The 20,741-nt window shown below is 48.8% G+C and overlaps 1 protein-coding gene across 22 annotated transcripts in view; it reads left to right on the top strand.

Moving 5' to 3' along the window:
• Znf618 (zinc finger protein 618) overlaps positions 1-20,741 on the top strand; it is a 165,465-nt gene that overhangs the window by 88,460 nt on the left and 56,264 nt on the right. For all 22 annotated transcript variants that reach the window (XM_020160354.2, XM_020160353.2, XM_020160355.2 and 19 more), the window contains one exon: positions 16,061-16,320. In XM_020160354.2, coding sequence (XP_020015943.2) covers positions 16,061-16,320 — 260 coding nt within the window. The remainder of the gene's footprint in view (positions 1-16,060; positions 16,321-20,741) is intronic.

The raw sequence follows: 20,741 nt of genomic DNA, 5'->3' as shown, positions 1-20,741 counted from the left end.
CTGACTCCCAGCCTGAACTGCCTCCTGCCCACGAGCTTTGCCTGGAATGTCCTCTCTGTCTAGTATCCTTCATCTTTCAGGCTTCTATTCAGTTCCCCTTGGGGAAGCTTTCCCTGACCCCTTATTCAAGATACTTGTGTCCCATCCTGAGGCTGGTGGTCTCTGGCCTCCATAGCCTGCCTACTCTCTTTAGTTCAGTTACTTGTGCACTTCTTTTTCTATCTCTTAGAGCACCACTTGTTCAGGGCAGTGGCCACGTATGTCTTGTGCACTGCTGTGACTTGGGCCCAGCAGGCACTTGGGCCATTGATACCATGAAAGAGAAGAGGGAAGAGTGGGGTGACAAAGGTAGGGAGTGTGGACTGGCGGGGTAGAGCACAGACTGAGAGCAGGCAGCCAGCTGGGGCCTATGAAGAAGGTGATAGTGATACTCATAGTCCAGTGTGCTGTGAATTATGTGGACAGTGTGTGAGGCCATAGCCTCCAGGGTAGCAACCTCCTTAAACTGTTTGGAAGCCTGGAAATGCTTCTTGGATGAGAAGGTCAGAGCTGGCAGGGGCCTGGGAGCTAGTCTTGTCCTTTCTCACATTATACACCTGTGGAGTTGGAGGCCATCCAGAAGAAAGGCCCTGCTCAGATCACCAGAAGAGAAGGCCTCAACCTGCTAGAGCTGGTGCCTCTTCTACTCAGCAGTGCTGTGCTCAAACAAGAGTCTAACCATCCACTCCTGCCCTCCACATTCATTGTATACCTGCTGTGGCAGGCCCAGTGCTGTGTGCTATGGTCTTAGAAGGGTCTGATGCTAATTTATGTATCAACAGACATGGCAATGTCTTCTGAGTTCACAGCAGTGAAAAGAAGAAGCAGCTCCACCACCCCATCACTCTTGCAGGGATGTGGTCTTTGTCCTCAATCTCTAATGCATTAAACCCTCCCCTCCAACCCCCACCCAAGCTTCTGCCAGGTCACTGTAGCCAGGTTTGCACAGGTGGGTTTTCCCGCAGTGCCAGTGGCCACCTAAGGCTATGACTGTGGGAAAAGTGTGTGGAGATTGATTATTGATGCCTGTCCAGGAAGGGGATGGGTGGCGTGTGTGCCATCTCTACTAACCTAGGCTCTGCACCACCTACACTGAGTAATTGAGCCCTGTGTTATTACCACAGCAGTGTAATATACACCAAGGAGGGCCAGCCAAAACCTTTGGAGCACATGTGACTTGAAATATAAAGACAAAAGTACTATTAATAATTACTGCTATGTGCTCAAAAAGGACATCCATGTCAGGCTCTGAGCTGAGCGATTTACTGTATTCATTTATTAATTGTGTGTATTCTTTATAACGACCTTAGGAAGGAGGTGCTCATATTATCCCCACCTAACAGATGAGGAAACTGAGGCACAGAGAAGTTGATGGTCCTACAGCTAGAAATCAGGGAGAAGTCTGCCCAAGTCTGACTTCTCTGTTGCTTGGGCTCACCTACTGCACCCTCCTGCTTCTCAGAGTAAGGTTCCAGGAGTCTGTTAGGGCCCAGGACTGGGGCTGACCAAGAAGATGGGGGACTCTGGAGTAGCTCCTGGGTGATTGCACAGTATGGCTGGATAGCGAGTCGATGATCTGAGGAGTGAATGACACGTTAAAGCATTAGGAGAACATTAGCAGTGACCCTAGCCCAGATGGACTCTAGAGCACTGAAACTAAGTTAGTCTCTGTTTCAGATGAAGAAATGAAGATCTTAAGGTTCTGCAAAGTCACAATGAGGCTAGAGGGCTGGGGGGCAGGAATGACCATGAAGGACCTCTGCCCGCTGACATGGCCCTTCACTCCCAGCCATGCCACTGTGCATTCTGTTATTATACCAGGCTCTCTTTCATCCCTATGCCTCCCCTTTGGCCTAGAACACACAATTTTGTTACTTCTCCAGAGGACCTCTGGCTAATTCCCAAAACCAACAGATGGGCCGCTAAAGAATTAGTGTTAAATTGAGGGGACAGGAGAGGTGGTGATGTTCCTGACCTTAAGGAACAACTGAATGTGGGTGGGTTTTACAAAACCAGTGATCCAGTGCTTGAGGTTAGTGCTGACCTGGAGTGCAGGTCACAAATCATGTAGTACAATAGCAGCCAAACCGAGTGTTCTGAGGACGTGGGGATTGGAGGCCTTCACTGTGGAAATTCTAAAGAAATGCAGTTTTTGTAATGAAGTATAGTGAGGAACTCTGCCCCTTTTTTGCCAGCTAAAGGTTTGTGGAGTAAAGGCCCCCATTTGGAGACCAGGGGTAGAAGATGCTGAGTGACTCATTGCTTCCTTCTGTGTACCAGTTGCCTAACAATTGACTAGAACTCTGTATGGGAGAGTAGGGGAGAAGACAGGAAAACCAATACTTTTTGGTTCATTCTACAGGTATTTATTGAGTGCCTACTGTACTGGGTTTGCCCCAGATGCTGAGGAAATAGCAGTGAACAAAACAGACAGAAATCCCTTCCCTGGGAGAGCTGGTGTTCCAGAGCGAGTGTGATGGATGGGACAAATGCATAAAATATATGCTTGCCAGATGTCACAAGCACTATGGGGGAAAGAGCAGAAAGGGAGATAGGCAGATGGAGGGGTGGAGGGGTGTTGCCTCTTGAATTTGGTGATTGTTCAGGAAAGGCATCACTAGGGAGGTGACTCTTGAACAAGGACCTGAAAGAGATGAGGAACTGAGCCAACCAGTCCTTTGGGGGTGAAGTGTATTCCAGACAAAGAGAACATCAGGTGCAAAGGCCCTGGGGCTGGGGCATGTCCGCTGCATTAGAGCAACAGTGAGGTCGTCAGCACGGCTGCCGAGGTCTTGGAGATGATTGTTAGGCGTTTGACCATTACTCTGCATGAGATCTGCTCCACCAGGCATTTTGAGCAGAGAGGCGACAGGATATGATTTGGTTTTAAAAGGATCGTGCTGGCTGCCAGGAGGAAAGTAACTCGCAGGAGGCGCAGTGTTACAAGAGATGTTGCTGAGGGCTCAGGGCGGACAGGACCTTAGGAAGCAGGCTTAGCGGTGAGTTTGTGAGGGCTGTTTGTTTTCAGGCCTGAGGATGTGGATTAGGAAGCCTACTGTTTGGTCCTGGGATGGTCCCAGACTGCGGCAGCCATATCCCCATTGTCCCTACTCTCCCTGCCTGGTCTGTTGAGCATCTTCCTCCTCCCTCTGCACCAGGATGAATAGGTGCAGATCCCAGTGTCACCCGCTGCCTGGTTGCATATGTAACTTTGGCTTGCTAACAAGCCAAGTTTCCTTATCTGTGAAATGGGTATTGTATTAGTACCACGTCTGTAGTTCTGCCCGTGAGGATTGAATAGCACGCGATCAGTAAACATCTACCTTTATTTCCATCAACTAGAGTCCAGATCCTAGGGCAGGATAGTAGTGCTGACAATTGATGTCTCAGGGAGCCTGGACATAGGCAGAGGGTGTGGATGGTGCTCACGTTTGTGGAGAGCCTTCTGGGATCCGGTCACTGTGCCATGCACTCTGAGGTGACCGCTGCGCTTCTTTAGAGGCTGTGACGATTAGAGGCCATGAAGATTAGAGGCCGTGACGATAGACCTGCCTGAGGCTACCTGGACAGAGGATCGGCTTCGGAGCTCGCCGAGTCTTACCCACTAAGCCAGAATCTTCTACTGGTGGACCATTTAATCCTTACCATGCATGTGTGGCTGCATAATTAGTCTTTAAAAAGAATTCTTGTTGTTTAGCATCTTGGTTTTCCTCACTAAAATAAAAGTAGTCCTGACTAAATGAATGCCATTTGTATAAAGTTTCACAGTAATAGCCAGCCCAGTGATGGCTGGCGGGCAGTAGTACAGTATTGGCAGAATGAGTTTTTGGGACCTGGAGTGCTGTACTCAGCAGGCCTCTTCATTGTGACTCTCAGCTTCTGTTCCTGGGAGTGGATGGATCTGGGAGTTGCTGTCCTATAGTGGGTGTTCTCACCTGTCAGACTTTGGACGAAGTTTGCCCATGATCCCCATGCAGTTCAGGTTGACTCTGGGGGCTCGTGACCTTATTCCAAGGGGGCCAGTTGCTTTTCTGGTGGGCAGAGTTCACCCTTGGCTTAATCAGTTACTGTTAAGCCTATACTCTGTAAATAGGGCCAGTTCTTGGAAAATTCATACACAGACTTAGGTTTGCCCTCTGGAGATGCCCACAGAAGTGCAGGCCACGAGTTACATATATTAAATTCATGAGTCATTTTTTCCTATGAGTACTTGATCTCGGGGTGGCCCAACACAAAGGATTGAATGGAGTCCTAGGGAACCTGTGCTTGGCCTCACAGCCAGCAGTCTCCCACCAGAGCTCTGTGAGGATATGAAGTTCTCTCTGGGAACCTGGGGTATCAGTTCAGAGTGCTCAGAACCTTGCCTTGTCCTGAAGCACAGCCTTGAGTGGTGACAAGAATTGCAGCAGTTGCTGCTTGGGCTCTTAGTGAAAAGGCCTTGTTCTGGGAAGGCCATGAGGACTTCCACAACCTCACAGTGTGACTCAATAAGTGGGACAGAAAGTGCTCACACATCATGCAGAGTGTGGTGGTGAAGAAGTCAGAACACCCCCCACCCACCTTCTAGACCATTCCTGTCTGTCCCTCCTGCAGTGAACTTGACTGAAGCATGTCCCATTCTTTCTTTGTGCTGCTGCTGCTGCTGCTGCTTAGAGGGTAGCTGTGCCCACTGCTCCTTTGTTTTCATAAGGGCTAAAAATTCCTCTTATTCTCAGGTAAGAAGGAGAGTCCATTGTTTTCATAGTCTAACCAAATTTTTCACAAAATGTGAGTTGCTTCAGGGATAGAAGAAAAGAACTAACAGTTATTGGGTCCCTCCAGTGTATACTTGGTGTCTGCATGGATTGCTTCCAGGACCCCTTACATACACCCAATCCAAGGATGTCAGGTCCCTTCTGTAAACTGCTGTCCTATTTACACATAACCTTCGCCCATCCTCTGTACACTTAAAATCATCGCTGGGTTATTGCTGATGCCTAATACAATGTAAATGCTATATAAATAGTTGTTATGCTGCATTGCTTAGGGAATAATGACAAGAAAAAAGTTTGTCTATGTTTAGTACAGAAACAATCTATTTGTCTGAATATTTTTGATCCACAGTTGGTTGACTCTGTGGATGTGGGAACCTGTGAATATGTGGCGCCATGCTGGGTATCTAATGTATATCTGTCCTTTAGTCTTCTGAAGGACCTGTCTCATTATTTAGTGTTATCATCTCTGACTTACACATGAGGAGAGAAAGATGTGGGTAGGTTTAGAGAACCTGACATCTGCTTTCTTGTCCCTAAACGCCTCATGAAGTTGAATCGTGTGGTGAGAAGAGTCTCAACCTTGTGAGTCCAAGGGCAGTGCGCCTCTGGGCAGTGAATCAGCCTGGGTCAGATATTACCTTCAGAGTGCTGTTCTCAGAGCTGGCTGTGTATTACACGCCTCGGTGTGTCACCCACTGGTCTTAAGGACAGGTGGGAGGAGGCCAGGTGTAATGGCAGAAGGTGAAGCTCATTGGACAGAGAGCAAAGTGTCCACTGGCCATGGGGACAAGGAGGTGCTGAAGCATCAGTCCTATTGTGGGGGCATGTCTTTCCCATGTCATTCCTAGGAGGAGATGACCAGAGGAGCTGATGTCAGGGAAGGACAAAAGGATAGGGTAGTTGCTAAGCTGCAGTCTTGGTAGGAAATGAAGTTGGTAGGCAGAAGTGTGTCAGTTCTCTGTGCACATGTCCCCATGAGGACACTTTGTGCATGGAGCTATCTGCCCTCTGTGGTCTTTATGAGATGTATGTGTGCACCTGGAGATTGTGTGTGGGATAGTGGGCCTAGGCCCCTCTGTGGCCTTTGTTCCCTGCCTGTCTGTCGAGGGGATGCTGTCCAGGTGTGAGAACCTGGGTCTGCAGTGACTTCAGGTGTGTGACTTCAGGGAGTGATAGCAGATGAGAATTACACCACTGCCAGTCCTTCCGATGGCCTGGTCTCAGCCAACCTCCCAGGTCCACAGCACCTGTGGAAGTAGTTCCCAGCTTTAAATGGAGAGCCCTGCCAGGCCAAGTTTTGGAGTTTGTGACTTGAGGGGGTTGCCGATGACTCTTGCTTTTCCCTGCTTTAGGTTTCAATTAACCGGGGGATTTACTCTTAATATTTAAATCTTAATGCTGTCTCTAAACTGTAATATTACCCAGTGTTGTGGCTCACTGACACTGTGCATTGAAGAAAATTAAGTGCCTAAGAATTATCTCAAACTAATGATGTATTTATGCCTTGTAGGTTATTTTGAGTTTCTAGACTGTTAAGAGTTGTTTAATAGGTTAATAGTTTTAATCTATTAATCTAATCTTTTCTACTTGACTGCTTATTAAAATATATCAGTGATACATGATGGAAATGGAAGAGAAGACATTTTGGAGGGTTATTAGGGATGGTGATGGTGGGAGAATTGGAAACTTGGGCAGAGTGCCAAGTACAGACCCCAGGATCATTCCCTGCACTCATGGTCTGAGATCTCACTCCATCCTCCCAGCCTAGCGGTGAAGATGCTGTCTACCTTTTTCCCTATTATGAGTTCTGTCCTTGGCGCTAAAACCAGAGGCTCTTTATATCCAAAGGACATGTCACAGCAAGCAGCCACTTGAGCACACAAGAAGAGGGCAGTTAGAGGCTGAAGTGGGTATAGAGCCTAGGCTCTTTCTCCTGTGGAAGAGACGAGCCCTTCGTTCCTTGCTTCATCTCACTTTTGTGTGGCTGTTTTAAGTGACTAGTGTAGGCCAGTCCCCACTGGATACTAAGGAGACAGGGAGGAACAAGGAATGTAGTCTTAACTGGTGGAGCTCCTGGTGTTAGTCTTGTATTTGTTCATTTGTTCAAGAGGTGTTTTTATTATTTTCTCATCTTTTCAGAAGAAGAAGAAGCAAAAAATGTCCCAGTGGTTGAAAGCCCAGGCTTTGGAGTCAGGCAGACCTGGTGGAACCCTACTTCTGTCACTAGGAGGACCTACTTTATTAGATAATGCATAGATCAGTGAGACAGTGTCCATATAGTGTAAAGTGCCACACCTGGCCTGTTACAGCCACTCGCAGCATCATAGTGGCCCCGTTTCACTTTCTATGTAACTTGGGCCATTGCATCATCACAACATCACTGCCAGTCACACCTCCCACTCGTACACTGGTGTATTTAAGTCTGGTTGTTTTCTGTTTCTTTAGCTGATACCTGCTGGGGGACCGACAAAGGGATACTAGAGTAGTGGGTGGAACCCTGCCTCTGGAGGTCTCCCAGAGTTACATGGAAGTCACTGGGGGAAAGATGAGGGTTAGGAGCCAGGCCCATTAGAAGTGAAAATGAGCATTTTCAGAACCATTGATGTGAGCATTCAGGCTCCTGGACTGTTAGAAGGGCAGCCACCCAATCCCCTGTGGGCCCAAATTTGTGTTCACTAGTGTTTGTTATGGTGACCCCGCATCTTGAAGTAAGGACAGTAGGGTATTTACTAGGTACCCCAACTTGGCTTTTCAGAAAGTGGGAATACTGTGTTAAATTCTAGAAAGTCTTCATTGGAGGCTGGGCACAGTGGCTCAAGTATAATCCTAGCTCCTTAAGTCTGATGAGGCTGTTGTCTCTACTTCATCACCAGAGCTGCTCTTCCCTGTGACTACCATGCTGTTAAATCCAGTAGTCCCTTCCTAGTCTCCAGCCAACTCATCCTCCATCAGCAATCTTTGATAGAGCTCTTCTCCTCCATTCAGTTCCTTCCTCACTTCACTCTGTGCTACCTGGGGACCTCCCACCTTCTGGCCACTCCTGAGTCTTTTGCTGAACCTCTGTGTCTCCCTGACCCTTCTATGTTGACATGCCTCAAGGATCACTTTTGAAGGAAGTAGAGCAGTCCTCATGCAAATTCCGGGGGCCTAGATGGAAACTCTGCTCTCTGTCTGGGCAGAGAGATGCACAAATCCTGCTGGGTACAGGTTACGCCTCGGTAAGGGCTTTAGACAACTCAGCATCCAGCTCAATCATTGTGCAAATGGAAAAACTGAGTCCTAGGAGCTGGGCATGGTCACAACACACCCATTTCCCACCTACTGATGAGGCTGAGACTGGAGAATGCTTTGGGCCCAGGGAGTTTGAAATCAGATTGGGCAATATAATGAGATCCCATCTCAAGAAGAAGAAGAAGAAGAAGAAGAAGAAGAAGAAGAAGAAGAAGAAGAAGAAGAAAACTATACTGAGTCCCAGAAAGGGCAGTCTGGGGAGTCAGCATTAGAAACAGGACTAAAGTCCATCCTGGGTGTTGAGGATTGATTGATTGATGACACTAGAGTTTGATCTCAGGGCCTCACACTTGCTAGGAAGGCACTTTTACCACTTGAGCCACTCTGCTAGCTTTTTTGTGATGAGTTTATTTTCAAGATAAGGTCTCCTGAACTATTTGCCTGGGGCTGTCTTTGAATTGCGATCCTCCTGATCTCTGCCTCCTGAGTAGCTAGGATTACAGGTGTGAGCACTGGTACCTGGCTTCATATTTACTATGAATTGATAGAACTTCAAGTGTCAGCATTTTGGGTGGTAAAAAAATGTCCCTAAAATTATTGTCATGTGACTCTTGTAGTCATCTGGGTCTCTTTCTCCAACATGCTGGGAAATGGCGTGGCCTGACTTCAGGTTCACTACTGAGTTACTTTGATGCATTGTTGGAGTGGTAATGGCCCCAGGACAGGAGGCAGAGACTTGTTGAAGGTCACATATATGGAGTTGCTGCTGTGTGCCAGGCGTCATGTTTGGGCTAGGGACGTAGAGGTGAACAAAATAGACATGGGCTCTGTTCTGTGCTTTGATTCCCCTCAACCACAGGACTCCTGTGGACACCATTGAAGAGTCAGGTAAGACTCAGAGGAAGAGAGTTATTTCTGAAACCTCCCACACAGAGGGCTGGGGTTTACAAACTTCACCGTGTTGGAGCCATTTCTTCATAGTTCATCTTGTATAATGTGCTAGTTTCCTGTTGCTACTATGACAAACTACAGTTCCCATCTTCTTGTCCACAGTTTCACTTTCTGTGGTTTCAGAACTATGGTCCAGAAATGTTAAGTGAAAAATTCCAGAAAAAATTCCTAAGTTTTAAATTACCTACCATTCTAAGAGACATGATGAAATCTCACTCAGCCCTGCTGCATCCTGCTCAGGACACGAATCATCCTTTTGTCCAGGGCCAATGCATACAACACCTACCCTTTGGTCGCTTCGTGACTCTCAGTTGACTGTCTTATTAGGGCAATGCCTGCGTTTGAGCAACCTTTATTTTACCTCGTGATGGCAAGAGGTGTGATGCAAAGGAGGTGCCAGGCCACGGGCACATGGGAGGACAGAGTAACTTGGGCTGTGGGGTGTATGTAGGGTTTAGCATTCCCTGCAGTTACAAACATCCACTAGGAGGTCCCCTGCAAGGAAGAGGGGACTACCATACCATAAAAGTGGTGGCTTAAATCAGCAGAAGTCTATTCTCTAACAGGTCTTGGGCCAGAAGTCAAATCAAGGTGCTGGCAGGGTGACACTCCCTCTGGAGGCCTTTGAGGAAAATCTTTTTTTTTTTTTTTTTTGCTTCTTCCTGCTTCTGCTGGCATCAGCATTCCTTGACTTGTGGCCGCATTGCTCTCATCTCTACCTGCAGGATCACACAGCCTCCTCTTCTCTATACCTCCTTTTATTTCTTTCTCAAATGTCCCCTTGTTTTACTGCTATATTTACTACTGCACACAGGACCCACCCTGATAATTCAGGCATGAACTCGGTTTGTTAATTCAGGCATGAACTCGGTTCCCAACATCCTTAACTTAATCACATCTGCAAATGCTTTTTCCTCAAATAAGGTCATGAGTCTGGGATTAGGATGCAGACACATCTTTTGTGGGGGGCATCAATTCCCCTACTACAAGGAGGAAGAAGCCCAAATTGTATAGCCCAAAAAGCAAAGCTGTGCCTATTGAAGACAGAGGGGATGGGGGTCTTAGAGTCCTACTCAACACCACCCTCGCCATCTCCGTCCTGTTGGTGCCTCTGAACCATTGCTGCGGAACCACTAGTTCTTCAAGGAACATACTTTGAGAACCATTGAGACACAGGCCAGTTCTCTCAGAGCCTCCTTGGGCTAGCCACATTTGGTCTGGCTCTTTCCAGGAAGATGGGTGCAGGCAGTAACCAGTGACCATAGAGAGCAGGTACTTACTGACAAACATCCTTTTAGCACCCGACTCTGGATTTTATGTTGAAGTATGACTCGGGTTAAATATAAAATTCATAGCATATCTTGAGCAACTATTTTGTAGTTATCTATATATAAATCTATTTTACAGTGACACAAATAGAATGGATTATGGAGTATCAGCATGTAGATAGATTCCGAGTGCTTTTCCACTAATATACCTAATGATTCGTGCTGAGAATATCCAAGGACTCCACTGTACATTTAAATGGATATAATTAAAATAATGAGCTCTATTTTAAAAAATGATATATGAAAAAAAATTTTAAAGAAGTTAGAAGGAGCTGCACCACTAATTCAAAGTGATATAAGTACTTCTGCGATTCCTTTGTTACGAGGACACCTAATTAAATGCAGAGCAGCTGAGAAAAGCAACGTTTGGGCTTGTAAATCTGAGCGTAGAAGTTGGGGAAGAAAAGGAAGTTGTCTCTGTCCTTGGTGCTGTGAGGCCTTGGGGTCCTCATGATGAAGCAGTGATGTTCACTTGCTGTCATGCCTGCTGTGGGTGAGAAAGCAAGGCCCCTTGGCTCCTGTGTTCTATGGGCTAAGTCGGGTCAGAGGTCATTTGTATTACCTGGTGTAGCTCTGATTTGTTTGGGGTGCATAGTGTGGGTAGAACCAAGGGGAGTCTGCCTTGCCTTGGAAGGAAGCCATCTCCCTACCTTCCACCCTTAAGCCCATGACTTGAGGCTGGTAGTTGGGTAGAAAGGATGAATGGGGAGTCAGGAGACAAGGGCTGGAGTTCCAGCTTGGCTCCAAGCCCTGTCTCTAGAGAGGCCTCTCTTGTGGTGTACTGTGCCCAGGCCTGTTACAGATAAATGACTGTCTAGTGTGCAAACCCATCTCAAGGATCTACTCTGCTGTCCTGTGGGCCCTTGGGAATCACAGCGGGCTTAACTCCTAATACCTACTTGCTAAGTGGAAGGTATTCTTTTTTTTTTTTTTTTTGGCAGCACTGGGGTTTGAACTTGACCTTGTGCTTGCTAGGCAGGCATTTGTTTGCTTTGGTTATTTTTGAGATAGGGTCTTGCATTTATGCTTAGGCTGGCCTTGACCACAATTTTCTTACTTACACTTCCTGCATAACAGGAATGACAGGCACACACCACCATGCCCAGCTTTTATCAGTTGAGGTGGGGTCTCACGAACTTTTTGCCCTGGCTGGCCTTACACCACAGTCCTCACAATCTCTACTTCCCAAGTAGCTGGATAGGTTTGAGTCACTACACCTGTCCTGCTTTTAGTTTCTTTCAGAAACTTTTGCCCATGCTGGCCTTGGACCATTATCCTCCTACCTCTACCTTAGAGGTAGCTGGAATTACAGGCATGTACCACCACTGGCTTCTTTTTTGAGGTAGAATCTCAAAAAAGGCTGACCTCCAACCCTAATCCTTCTATCCCCGATCTCTTGAGTAGCTAGGATTATAGACATGCATCAACATCTCAACTTGGTAGGTATTCTTGTGGTCTTTAAGATTCAGGATTCGTGGAGCATCTACTCGTACCTGCTAGATGCTAGGAATAAGATGGTCAGGACCCACCCACTCGTAAGGGGTGTACATGGTGACTCATAAGCGGACAAGCAGCAAGCTGCAAAAGAAATAGAATGGGGCAATGTGTTACAAGCTAGACAGTGAGGTCAAAAAGATGAGTGCACTGAGATGATTTATTAGTGTGCCGTGGGAGGACGGCTGTAAGAATCAGGGGTGCAAAGTAGATGTGACATTCACAGAGGGAATCTAACCGACTGGTAAGCCAGGAAGGCTTCCCAGTAGTGAGGATGCAATAAACCAGTGTCGTTACTGTGACAGCTGCCATCTGTGGAAATCCACTTTATATCAGCCCCTTGCCTGGGCTCTTGTCAGACATCATCTCCCATCCCTGCAGCAGGCAAGGGTGCTGGTCAGCCTGTAACAGACAAGGAAACTGAGGCTCAGACAGGGTTGTTTTGACCAAGGTCTCAGTGTGCAGGTGGGCAGGTAAGAGTTATACCTAGCCTGCCTCCACAACTCCTCCTGTCTGGTGAGGACCTTGTGAGCAGGAAGGGACAGCAAGTCTGCTGGGTGGGATAGCAGAGGTTGAACTTCAGAATATGAGCAGTGAAGAGACTGTTCTGTGCCTTCCTTTCCTAACTACGCTCAGTGAGCCTCAGAGTGCAGGTCTTAGTAGGAAATAGGGACTTCAGCAGCTGCTTTCTTGTCCGTGAAAGGGTTCATTGCCAGCTTCCATCAGCATCCATTCACTCTGCCTTGTGAGCAGAATGACAGGGTCTTCTCCCTCACAGATGTCTGTCTCGTTGTCCAACAGTGGTAGAGCTAAGATTTGGATCCCCATCAGTAGAACTCACAGCCCTTGCACCAACATTCATGCCATGTAAGCCATTTTCTTTGCACCCCTGCATACTCTATGTATTCTGTTGTTGTAACAAAATACTTGAGGCTGGGTACTTTATAAAGAAAAGAAGTTTATTTAGTCCACAGTTCTGAAAGTTCAAGAGCCTGATGTGCTCAGTTCTGGCGAGCAATTGAGATGGCATCACAGTGGCAGGAGTTCATGCAAGGCTGAAACAGGAATCCACAGAGATTCAGAAGTCAGGCTTACTCTATATAAGAGCCCAGTCTGGTAGGAGCTAACTCACACTTCCAAGAGTAATGCTCCTGTGACCTAATTACCATCCACTAGGCCCCACTTCTGAAAGGTTCCACCACTTCCCACATCACCACCAGGAGCCAAGGTTTCAGCCCTTGACTTTAGGGAACACACTCAAGTCATAGCCAAACCATAGCACTCCTCTCTCCTGCCTCTGTGAAAAAGAAAGTAGGCACCAGCAGCTGCTTGCATCACAGCACCTTGATGTGGACACCATATTTGTCCCCACTGTGTGGCTATGAAGACAGGCTCAGAGGGAGTCTTGTTATGTCATGACGTCATTTATGCAGGAACCCACAGTTTGAAAGTGTTTGACTGGGAGCATCTGACTTCCAAGCCTCGTTCTCATTCCATATCCAATTCCTACCAGCCATCAGCCAGCTCTGCTCAGTGCCTCCACCTCAAGGCATCCCTTTCTGTTGTTTGATGGCTGGCCGGCAGGCATATTCTCCCCCTCCAAAGCCATAGCTGTCCCCTTGTGACTTCTCAGACCTGCTGTTCCTAATTTCTTGGAGCTTCCCAGAATGTAGAGGCTCCTGTGCCCTGTGATGGTCCTGCAGCCAGGCAGGGGCCATGCCACCTCCCAGGGGAGCTCTGGCTCAGGATGCCCCCATGGAAGGAGTAGCAGCCAGAAAACTAGGGTGCTGCGCATGGACATGTGCTCACCATGGACATGTGGCTTGGACTGCTCTGAAGGTCTAGAGTGGGTGGTATGGAGGCTGCCAGGATGCAGGTGGTCAGGCTTTCTTCTGCAAGCTCCTCTGCAGTTCCAGTGCCCATGGCCAAGCCCCAGGATGCTGTATCAGGTTCCAGTCCCACCTCTCACCACCTGCAAACCTTTCATACGTTATTGTACCTGCCAGTGCCTCATTTTTCCCGCATGGTAGCGTGGAGATAAGTTAGGGCTCACCTCGGCGGTTGTGGCTCGGGTTGAAGGCTGTGGATGTTAGAACGGTGCCTGGCACATAGGAGGCTTAGGTTGTTCTTAAATAAAGAAGAGCGATGAGCCCCGAGGTGATAGGGTCATCCAGCTTTACATTTCCCACTGTGTAGCCAGGCCAAAGCTCACACAGGCCTGGTGGCCTTGACATGCAGACACATGAGGACGGGGCATCACCGGGACCTGGGGTGCTACACACTAACAGTGGGTCATTATTGACAGCAATGAGAGTGGTTGCAGGTCGGGCACTCTGCAAAGTGCTTTCTTTGTGTTCACTGAGTAAAATTTGCATGGCAGCCCTGTTAGCTCTATTTTGCTAATAAAGGATTAGCACCCTCTGAGGTCCTGGAGTGAGGTGGCCCACACAGCCCCACAGTGAGGAAGTGACAGCCACTGCAGCACTGACCTGGGACTGACCTCCCCAGCCTGCTTCTTCACTCCTGCTCTGTCTGAGTTCCTGCCTCCTGCAAGAATCCACTGGGACTTCTGTGGTAGAAAACTACTGAATGACCATGGGGTTCAGTGAAACAACAGAAATATCTTGTCTCCTAGGTTAGAGGACAGAGATCCAGGGTCAGGGACCAGATGCTTTGGGTTCTGTTGCCAGCTACTTCCTGGCTTTCAGATGGCCACCTTCACATAGTACCCTCACTTGGAAGAGAAAGCAGTCTCTCTCTCTCTCTCTCTCTCTCTCTCTCTCTCTCTCTTATGAGGGCCCCTCCCTCATGACCTCATTTAACTTTTATTATTTCCTAATGAACTGGTCTCCAGATATAGTTATGTTGGGAGTTAGGCCATCACCATCATGTGAACCTAGGGGACACAGTTTGGTCAGAGCACCTCTCCATGGCCTTTCTCTGTCCCTTATTTGTTAGCTGGGGCCCTCCTCTCTCTGCTCAGTGTCCCACCCTTTTCAGAACCTGGGAGACTACTACAGCTGGGAGGGTTAGAACATGTGCTGAAACCCATGCTCCTGTAAGGAGAAGGGTCTTTCCTCTGGCCACATAGCAAGGCTCCTGAAGATCCAAGAGCAGAGCCAGGCCCCCCAGCCTGGGGTGGGAGCCAGGCCTCCCAGCCCCAGCACCCCTGCTGTGCTCCACTTCACTTGCTGGTGGGCCATGCACGAACATTCCTTGAGTCTGGCCATGAAATCCACAGCCACAGGCTTCTCCAGAGCAGTGGAGAGGGCGGGCGTAGCTGGAGCATCTTCCCCGGGCCTGGTACAAGGCTTGATTTTCAGCATATCCTGCCTGCCCTTCCTGCCTTAGGAACAGCACTCAGTGCTGACAGTTTGCCTGCCTGAAGAAAGTCAGGGCCCTGGGTTCTTACTTTAGCCTGCTACTGCTTTTGTGAGAACCTGAACAAGTCACAACTCTGCTCGGGGTCTCAGTATTCCTTCCTAATGGAGGCTTTGTGACACATGCCCTGCCCAGCCCAGGACTGACCTCACAACCTCAGGGATGTTCTCTGATGTTTGAATAGCCAACCCACACCCACATGTTGGTTCCATGATATCCTAGCTGAGGGAGTCTTTGGGACTGTAGTTCCCCCATCTGTAAGTAAGGAGCAGGGACGAGCTTAGATGAGATCTCTAGCCCTCCCCTTGATGACAGAGGAGAGCTACCCAGGACACATGGTGTGGGGCAGATCATTTGAGCCTCACTACTGAGTGCCATTTGCCAACCAGACACCAACCTAGGCCTGTTACAAATGCAAAATCTCAGGCTTCCATCCAGATGGGCTGGACTAGAATCTGCACTTCTCAGGATCTTCATTTGCTTCATGTGCACATTGAAGTTTGACAAGAACAGATTTCTACCTGCTGGAGATGCCTTTGAGGTCTCTTGTCACTCCAGTTGTGATAAGTACAAACAAGTGACAGGAGGCAACTGGGCACATCTGAAAGTCTTTAGACCTTGGCTGCCCCAACTGTAAAACTGGTGGAACTGGCACATGCTAGCCCAGTGATTTTTCAAACTGTGTTCCTTGGAGCCCAGGGTTTGCTGGAGGATCCTTGGGGAAGCCGTGGGGGCTGTGAAGGAGACCTAACAGCCGAGAGTCCCAGCCATTCACTATATACGTGGCCTTGCATGTCTCTGGTATCATTGGTGGTAGGGCTCCTATATAGGTCTGGGGGCAAGTATGGGGTCCACTCTGAGCAAACTCTTTTTTTTTCTCAGGGAGCGCTTGAAGCGCAGCCAAAAGAACACCAAGGTGGAGGGCCCAGAGCCAGTCCCAGCTGAGGCCTCGCTGAGTGCCGAGCAGGGGACGATGACAGAGGTGAAGGTGAAGACAGAGCTGCCTGATGACTATATCCAGGAGGTGATCTGGCAGGGTGAGGCCAAGGAGGAGAAGAAAGCAGTCAGCAAGGATGGGACTGGCGACGTGCCTGCTGAGATCTGTGTGGTGATAGGTGGTGTCCGGAACCAGCAGACCCTCGGTAAGTGCCTCGTGGGGGTCAGGGCTGGGGCCGGAGTCCAGGGGAGATGGGCTGTGTCTCTGCCCCTCTCTGGCTGAGAGAGACTTCCGGGGCTGCCCTCTACCTCCAGGGAAAGTTGGATGCTCTTGAGACTGGCCTGTGCTTGGTCATTTCTAATCTGGAGAGTTTTTCCCTCTCCTAGTCAGACACCTAGTCAGGGTGGGATGAGCCACAGGCTGGCACCTTTCTCTGCCTGTGGAATTCTGGGGAAAACCAGATCCTTAGCAGTTATTTCTCCATTAGTCTCTAGAGGGTCCCCCAGGGGCTCCCTGTGCAATAGCCAGGTTTCCAAACTCAGATACCCACAGGGTCCAACAAATATGCTTATGTGGCTTAAGGATAGAGGAGCCAGTGGGACAGATGGTGGGGACTGCGTCCAACTGGAGCCCCTCACCTCACATGGAGGGCAACTGCTCTTCAACTGCTTGCACTGATGGCTGATGGGTACAGATTTTGGGTGCAGCACTGCCAGATCTCTGCCCAAATCTCATGCTAGGCATGAACATTTTGGTGTGAATTCTTTTGGCTTTCAATGTTTGCAACAAATTTCACTTTTGAAATCTGCCAAACCAAACATGTTGGAGGGTCATAATCATTCCAAGAGCACAAGTTTGCAACTCCTGCCCTGCGAACAGAAGCCAGTGCTCCGCAGCATGGCAGTGAGGTCCTTCCTGGGTTTGCCCCGGACTTCCACTCCTGTCTGTACCCTCCTCCACGTTTCCTACACTCTGTGTTCTCAGAAGTGCTGTGGCCTCCTTCAGCTCTACCTGTCCTTACTGGTCTAAGTCTGTCCACCTCCTTCCAACTTGCAAGCATGTCCTACATGTTACCCACAAGGCTGCATCGGGAGGTTCCCTGTGTCTGTTTTCACAAGTTCAGACTCAAGGCCTGTTACCTTTTCTTCCCAGCTCCTGGGAATTGGCCTCATACACCCTTCCCAGATGTCCTGCTGCTGCTTGCAACCATAGTTAGCCCCACTTGGCTCATAGCAGGTGCCACGAATAGCTGTGCTTTTGTGTCTTCTGCCCAGTATGATCTACCTTTCCTGCTGGCTGCAAGGAGGGCTTGGAAAAACAAAACAACAACCATGTAGTTTCCCTCCCTGTAAACATTGGAGCTGACTCCTTCCATCTCTAGAGCCAGGGCCACGGAATCAAGGTCCTCCATAGCCTCATTTCTCACTTCTACTCTTCCCAGACTTCTCATTCCAGTGCAGCCTGCTCTTCTTGTACTTTGCTCATTCCTTTTCCAGGAATGCCTTTGCCATTTCCCAAATCTAACCTATCCTTCAAGGCAACTTCCAGTGCCACCTCTTCCCAGAATTCTTCCCTGTTCTTTAGTCAGAGGTCCTGTTTACACCCTGCCCCTCACTGGGATACTTCCTACCATCTCTTTAGATGAGAGACCCTAGCGGTGTGTGTCTCTTTCATGAGATTGGGAGCCCTCAGAGACTGGGGCTCCAGGACCTGCCTGATTTCTGTCTCCAGGCTCTCTACTTCTACTCACAGTACCTAGGAAGGTCCTGGCTTCTGGGAAAAGGTGTGTTGCTAACAATGGTGCTATAACGGTCAGGATGTGACTAGGTGATACTGCAGTAACAGAAGTCCCTGAATGTAACATGAGATCTTGGTAGTTTGAAACCTCAAAAAGTTTCTTTCTGATTGACACTAGGTCCCTTGTGGGTCACAGGGGGTACCACTGTGCTCCAGACTCAGGCAAAAGCAGCCACTTTCACTGCCAGCCAAATGGAAGAGGGAAAACAAGCTCTAGATGGACTTATGCCTGCAGTGAATGGTAACAGCCAGAGAAGTGAGAGGTGCTAATTCTACTAACAGTCTATTGGTCAGAACTAATCACATGGCCCCACCCAAACTCAAAGAGCCCAGGAAATGCCATCCTTGCCTATGGCATCATGGATGTGAGTTGGAAGTGTTTGGGGAAGAGCTTGTGATACACCCTGTGCCAAAGGAGAAAGTAAGTCATTTCAGGGACTATGCTGCGCTTGACCCCTGGGTCACTATGCACTCCTCAAGGCCAGAGCTCACGCTGCCATGTATAGCTCACGCTAACTCTGCTTATGTATAGCAGAGTTAGCAGCTATACAAAGGAGAGGCTGTGTCCTTGCTCCCAGGTATGTGTGTGAATCTCATTAGACCCACTGGCTGTCCATGTCCTTCTCCATGAGACACTGGCAAAGGGTAGCTGAATCTGACCGTTGAGAGCTGGCCACCTGGTTTCTGTGGGGAAAGCCTTGAGCAGCCAGGTGAGAATGATGTGGGAGCCTTCCCTGCGTCAGCTGCAGCACAGAGGGAGCCCCAGGCTCGTGAGTCCTGTAACAGCCACCCATGCTGGGTTCCAGCTCAGCTGCTGCTCAGCAGTGGGGTTTTTAGTGTCTTCATCTGTTAAATGAGGTGGACCCATCCTGGCCACCTCATGGATGTGGGAATCCAAAGGACCAGAGGAAGGGAGCAGTGTTGTGTGAGGAGAATGAGCTTGGCTTCTTCAGTTGGGAGCCAATCCAGGCTCTGACTCAAAGTGTGTACCTAGAGGCAGTTCCACTTGCCCACAGCCACAAACTCACAAGGTTATATGTGGACACAGTCTGTGTGGACACTGCCAGGAGAGTATGGGCGAGCTAGTAGTAGTGGTGCTGGTGTGGGTAGCATAAAGTACTGCTTTGAGGAGCAGGATAGTAACAGCCTGCCTGTTCCCCACTCTAAGAAGTAGGCTGCCCAGAAAAAATGGGATGGGGAAGAAAGCTGGCACTGATAAGTTGCTGTCTTCAGTTTGGGGACTTGGAGCATCTTGTGCAACTTTCAAGTAAACTGCCCTCACCACACCCTCATGGACGAAGTTGTAGATGCCCAGTGATGAACTGAAGTGGAGCCACCATTTTGAATGTTGTTTCAGACAGTGCCCCTGTTAGCCATGTGGCTCCTCTCCTGTCCCCAAAGCTGGTCTTACTGCTTCCCCATGTAGCTCTGCTGAGGTCAGCCTCAGGGGAAGATAGCTTGATCTCATCACCAGCAAAGAAAGGCATTTTAAAAACCAAAACAGCAATGCAGGAATGGAACCCTTCAAACATTTCTCTTCTCCAGATGGCAAGTAGTTTTTCCCCTGTAGGCCAGGTTTAAGCCATTGCTATTGGCTGTTGGGAGTTGTGTGTTAAGGATCTTGGAGAGTGGCATAATTGACGGTTGATGTCTTCCCTGGATGTAGGAGTGGGCAGTGAGTCTATTTGATACCCCTGGTCCCCTCATTTTATAACGAGGCCTGTGGAAGTGAAGAGAGTTGCTTAGAGTCGCCTAGCAAGTTAGTGACATTTTCTTCCTGTTGTAAAGGGCCTGCATACCTGGGAGGCCTGCCTCGCCCCTGTGTCTGAACCTAAAGCATGGAGGGAAAGCAGCCCTGGGGACCGGGGAAACTGCTTGGAGCCAGGCCCTTAATAAATTTGTGCCACAGTGTGGCTTCTGTGCCATGGTGGCAGGCGTGGGGAGCTCACATTCCTGAGGCATTTGAAAGGCGTGCGTGCTTTGCTCACCCAGCCACACTCCTGTCTTAGAGATGGGCTCTGTTGTGGAATAGAATAGTGTTCCTGTTCAGCCACCCAGTGGTGCACCAGGAGGAGCAACTTCCCCTCTGCCCCAGCCCTCGCTAGGCCTGTAACAACCATTAAACAAACAGTGTTCCCACTGACACAGCCTGCTAACACACATTACTGAAGGCCTTCTCATGGGGGAGCCCAGGTTGTGGCCATGCAATGGCATTGGCTACTCTTTGGGCTGGGAGAACTGGAGTAGGGAGCGTTAGTGCCCGGGGACTGGCTGCTAAGTTTGCAGTGGTGGCTTTAGAGAGGTCCTTGTGCTGGGAAGGACATCTTTCACTCTTAGAATGTTAGTACCATTGGAGCTCATGTGGAGATTGAGTGTGAGACCTCAAGCTTCCTTTTGTAGGAAGAGCAAAGATAATAATGAACTTGACACCTTTGTTGGATAAAACCAGAAGTGAACATAAGTAAGTTAGCAGATCCCATGCCCACCAAGCAAGCTGTAGGTAGAGCTCTGCATGGCAGCCTGAAGAGGAGTGGCTGGCCATGTGAGCTTTTGGGAGCTCCTGTATGAAGAATGAAAACCCAGGTGCTACCATGACCACTGCCCAACTCCATGTTCATGGCAGGCATAAGTAACTGACTGCTGTACACTGTGCCCATAGTGTACCTCACAATCTTCAACACAGTGCACCAAGAAGTCACTAAAATTAGAACTAAATTTAAATTAAAGAAGAACTAAAATTAGAAAACTGGAAGAGGAAATCTGCTTTCACCCTTGTCCCAAATGAAGACAAGGCAAACTGGGCTTATGACAGGACAGTTAGTTCATGGA

The sequence above is a fragment of the Castor canadensis genome, chromosome 13 (assembly GCF_047511655.1).
Source record: "Castor canadensis chromosome 13, mCasCan1.hap1v2, whole genome shotgun sequence".
Taxonomy (NCBI): Eukaryota; Metazoa; Chordata; class Mammalia; order Rodentia; family Castoridae; genus Castor; species Castor canadensis.
Note: the sequence above shows the minus strand (reverse complement) of the source record. Positions and strands in the feature narration are given on the sequence as shown.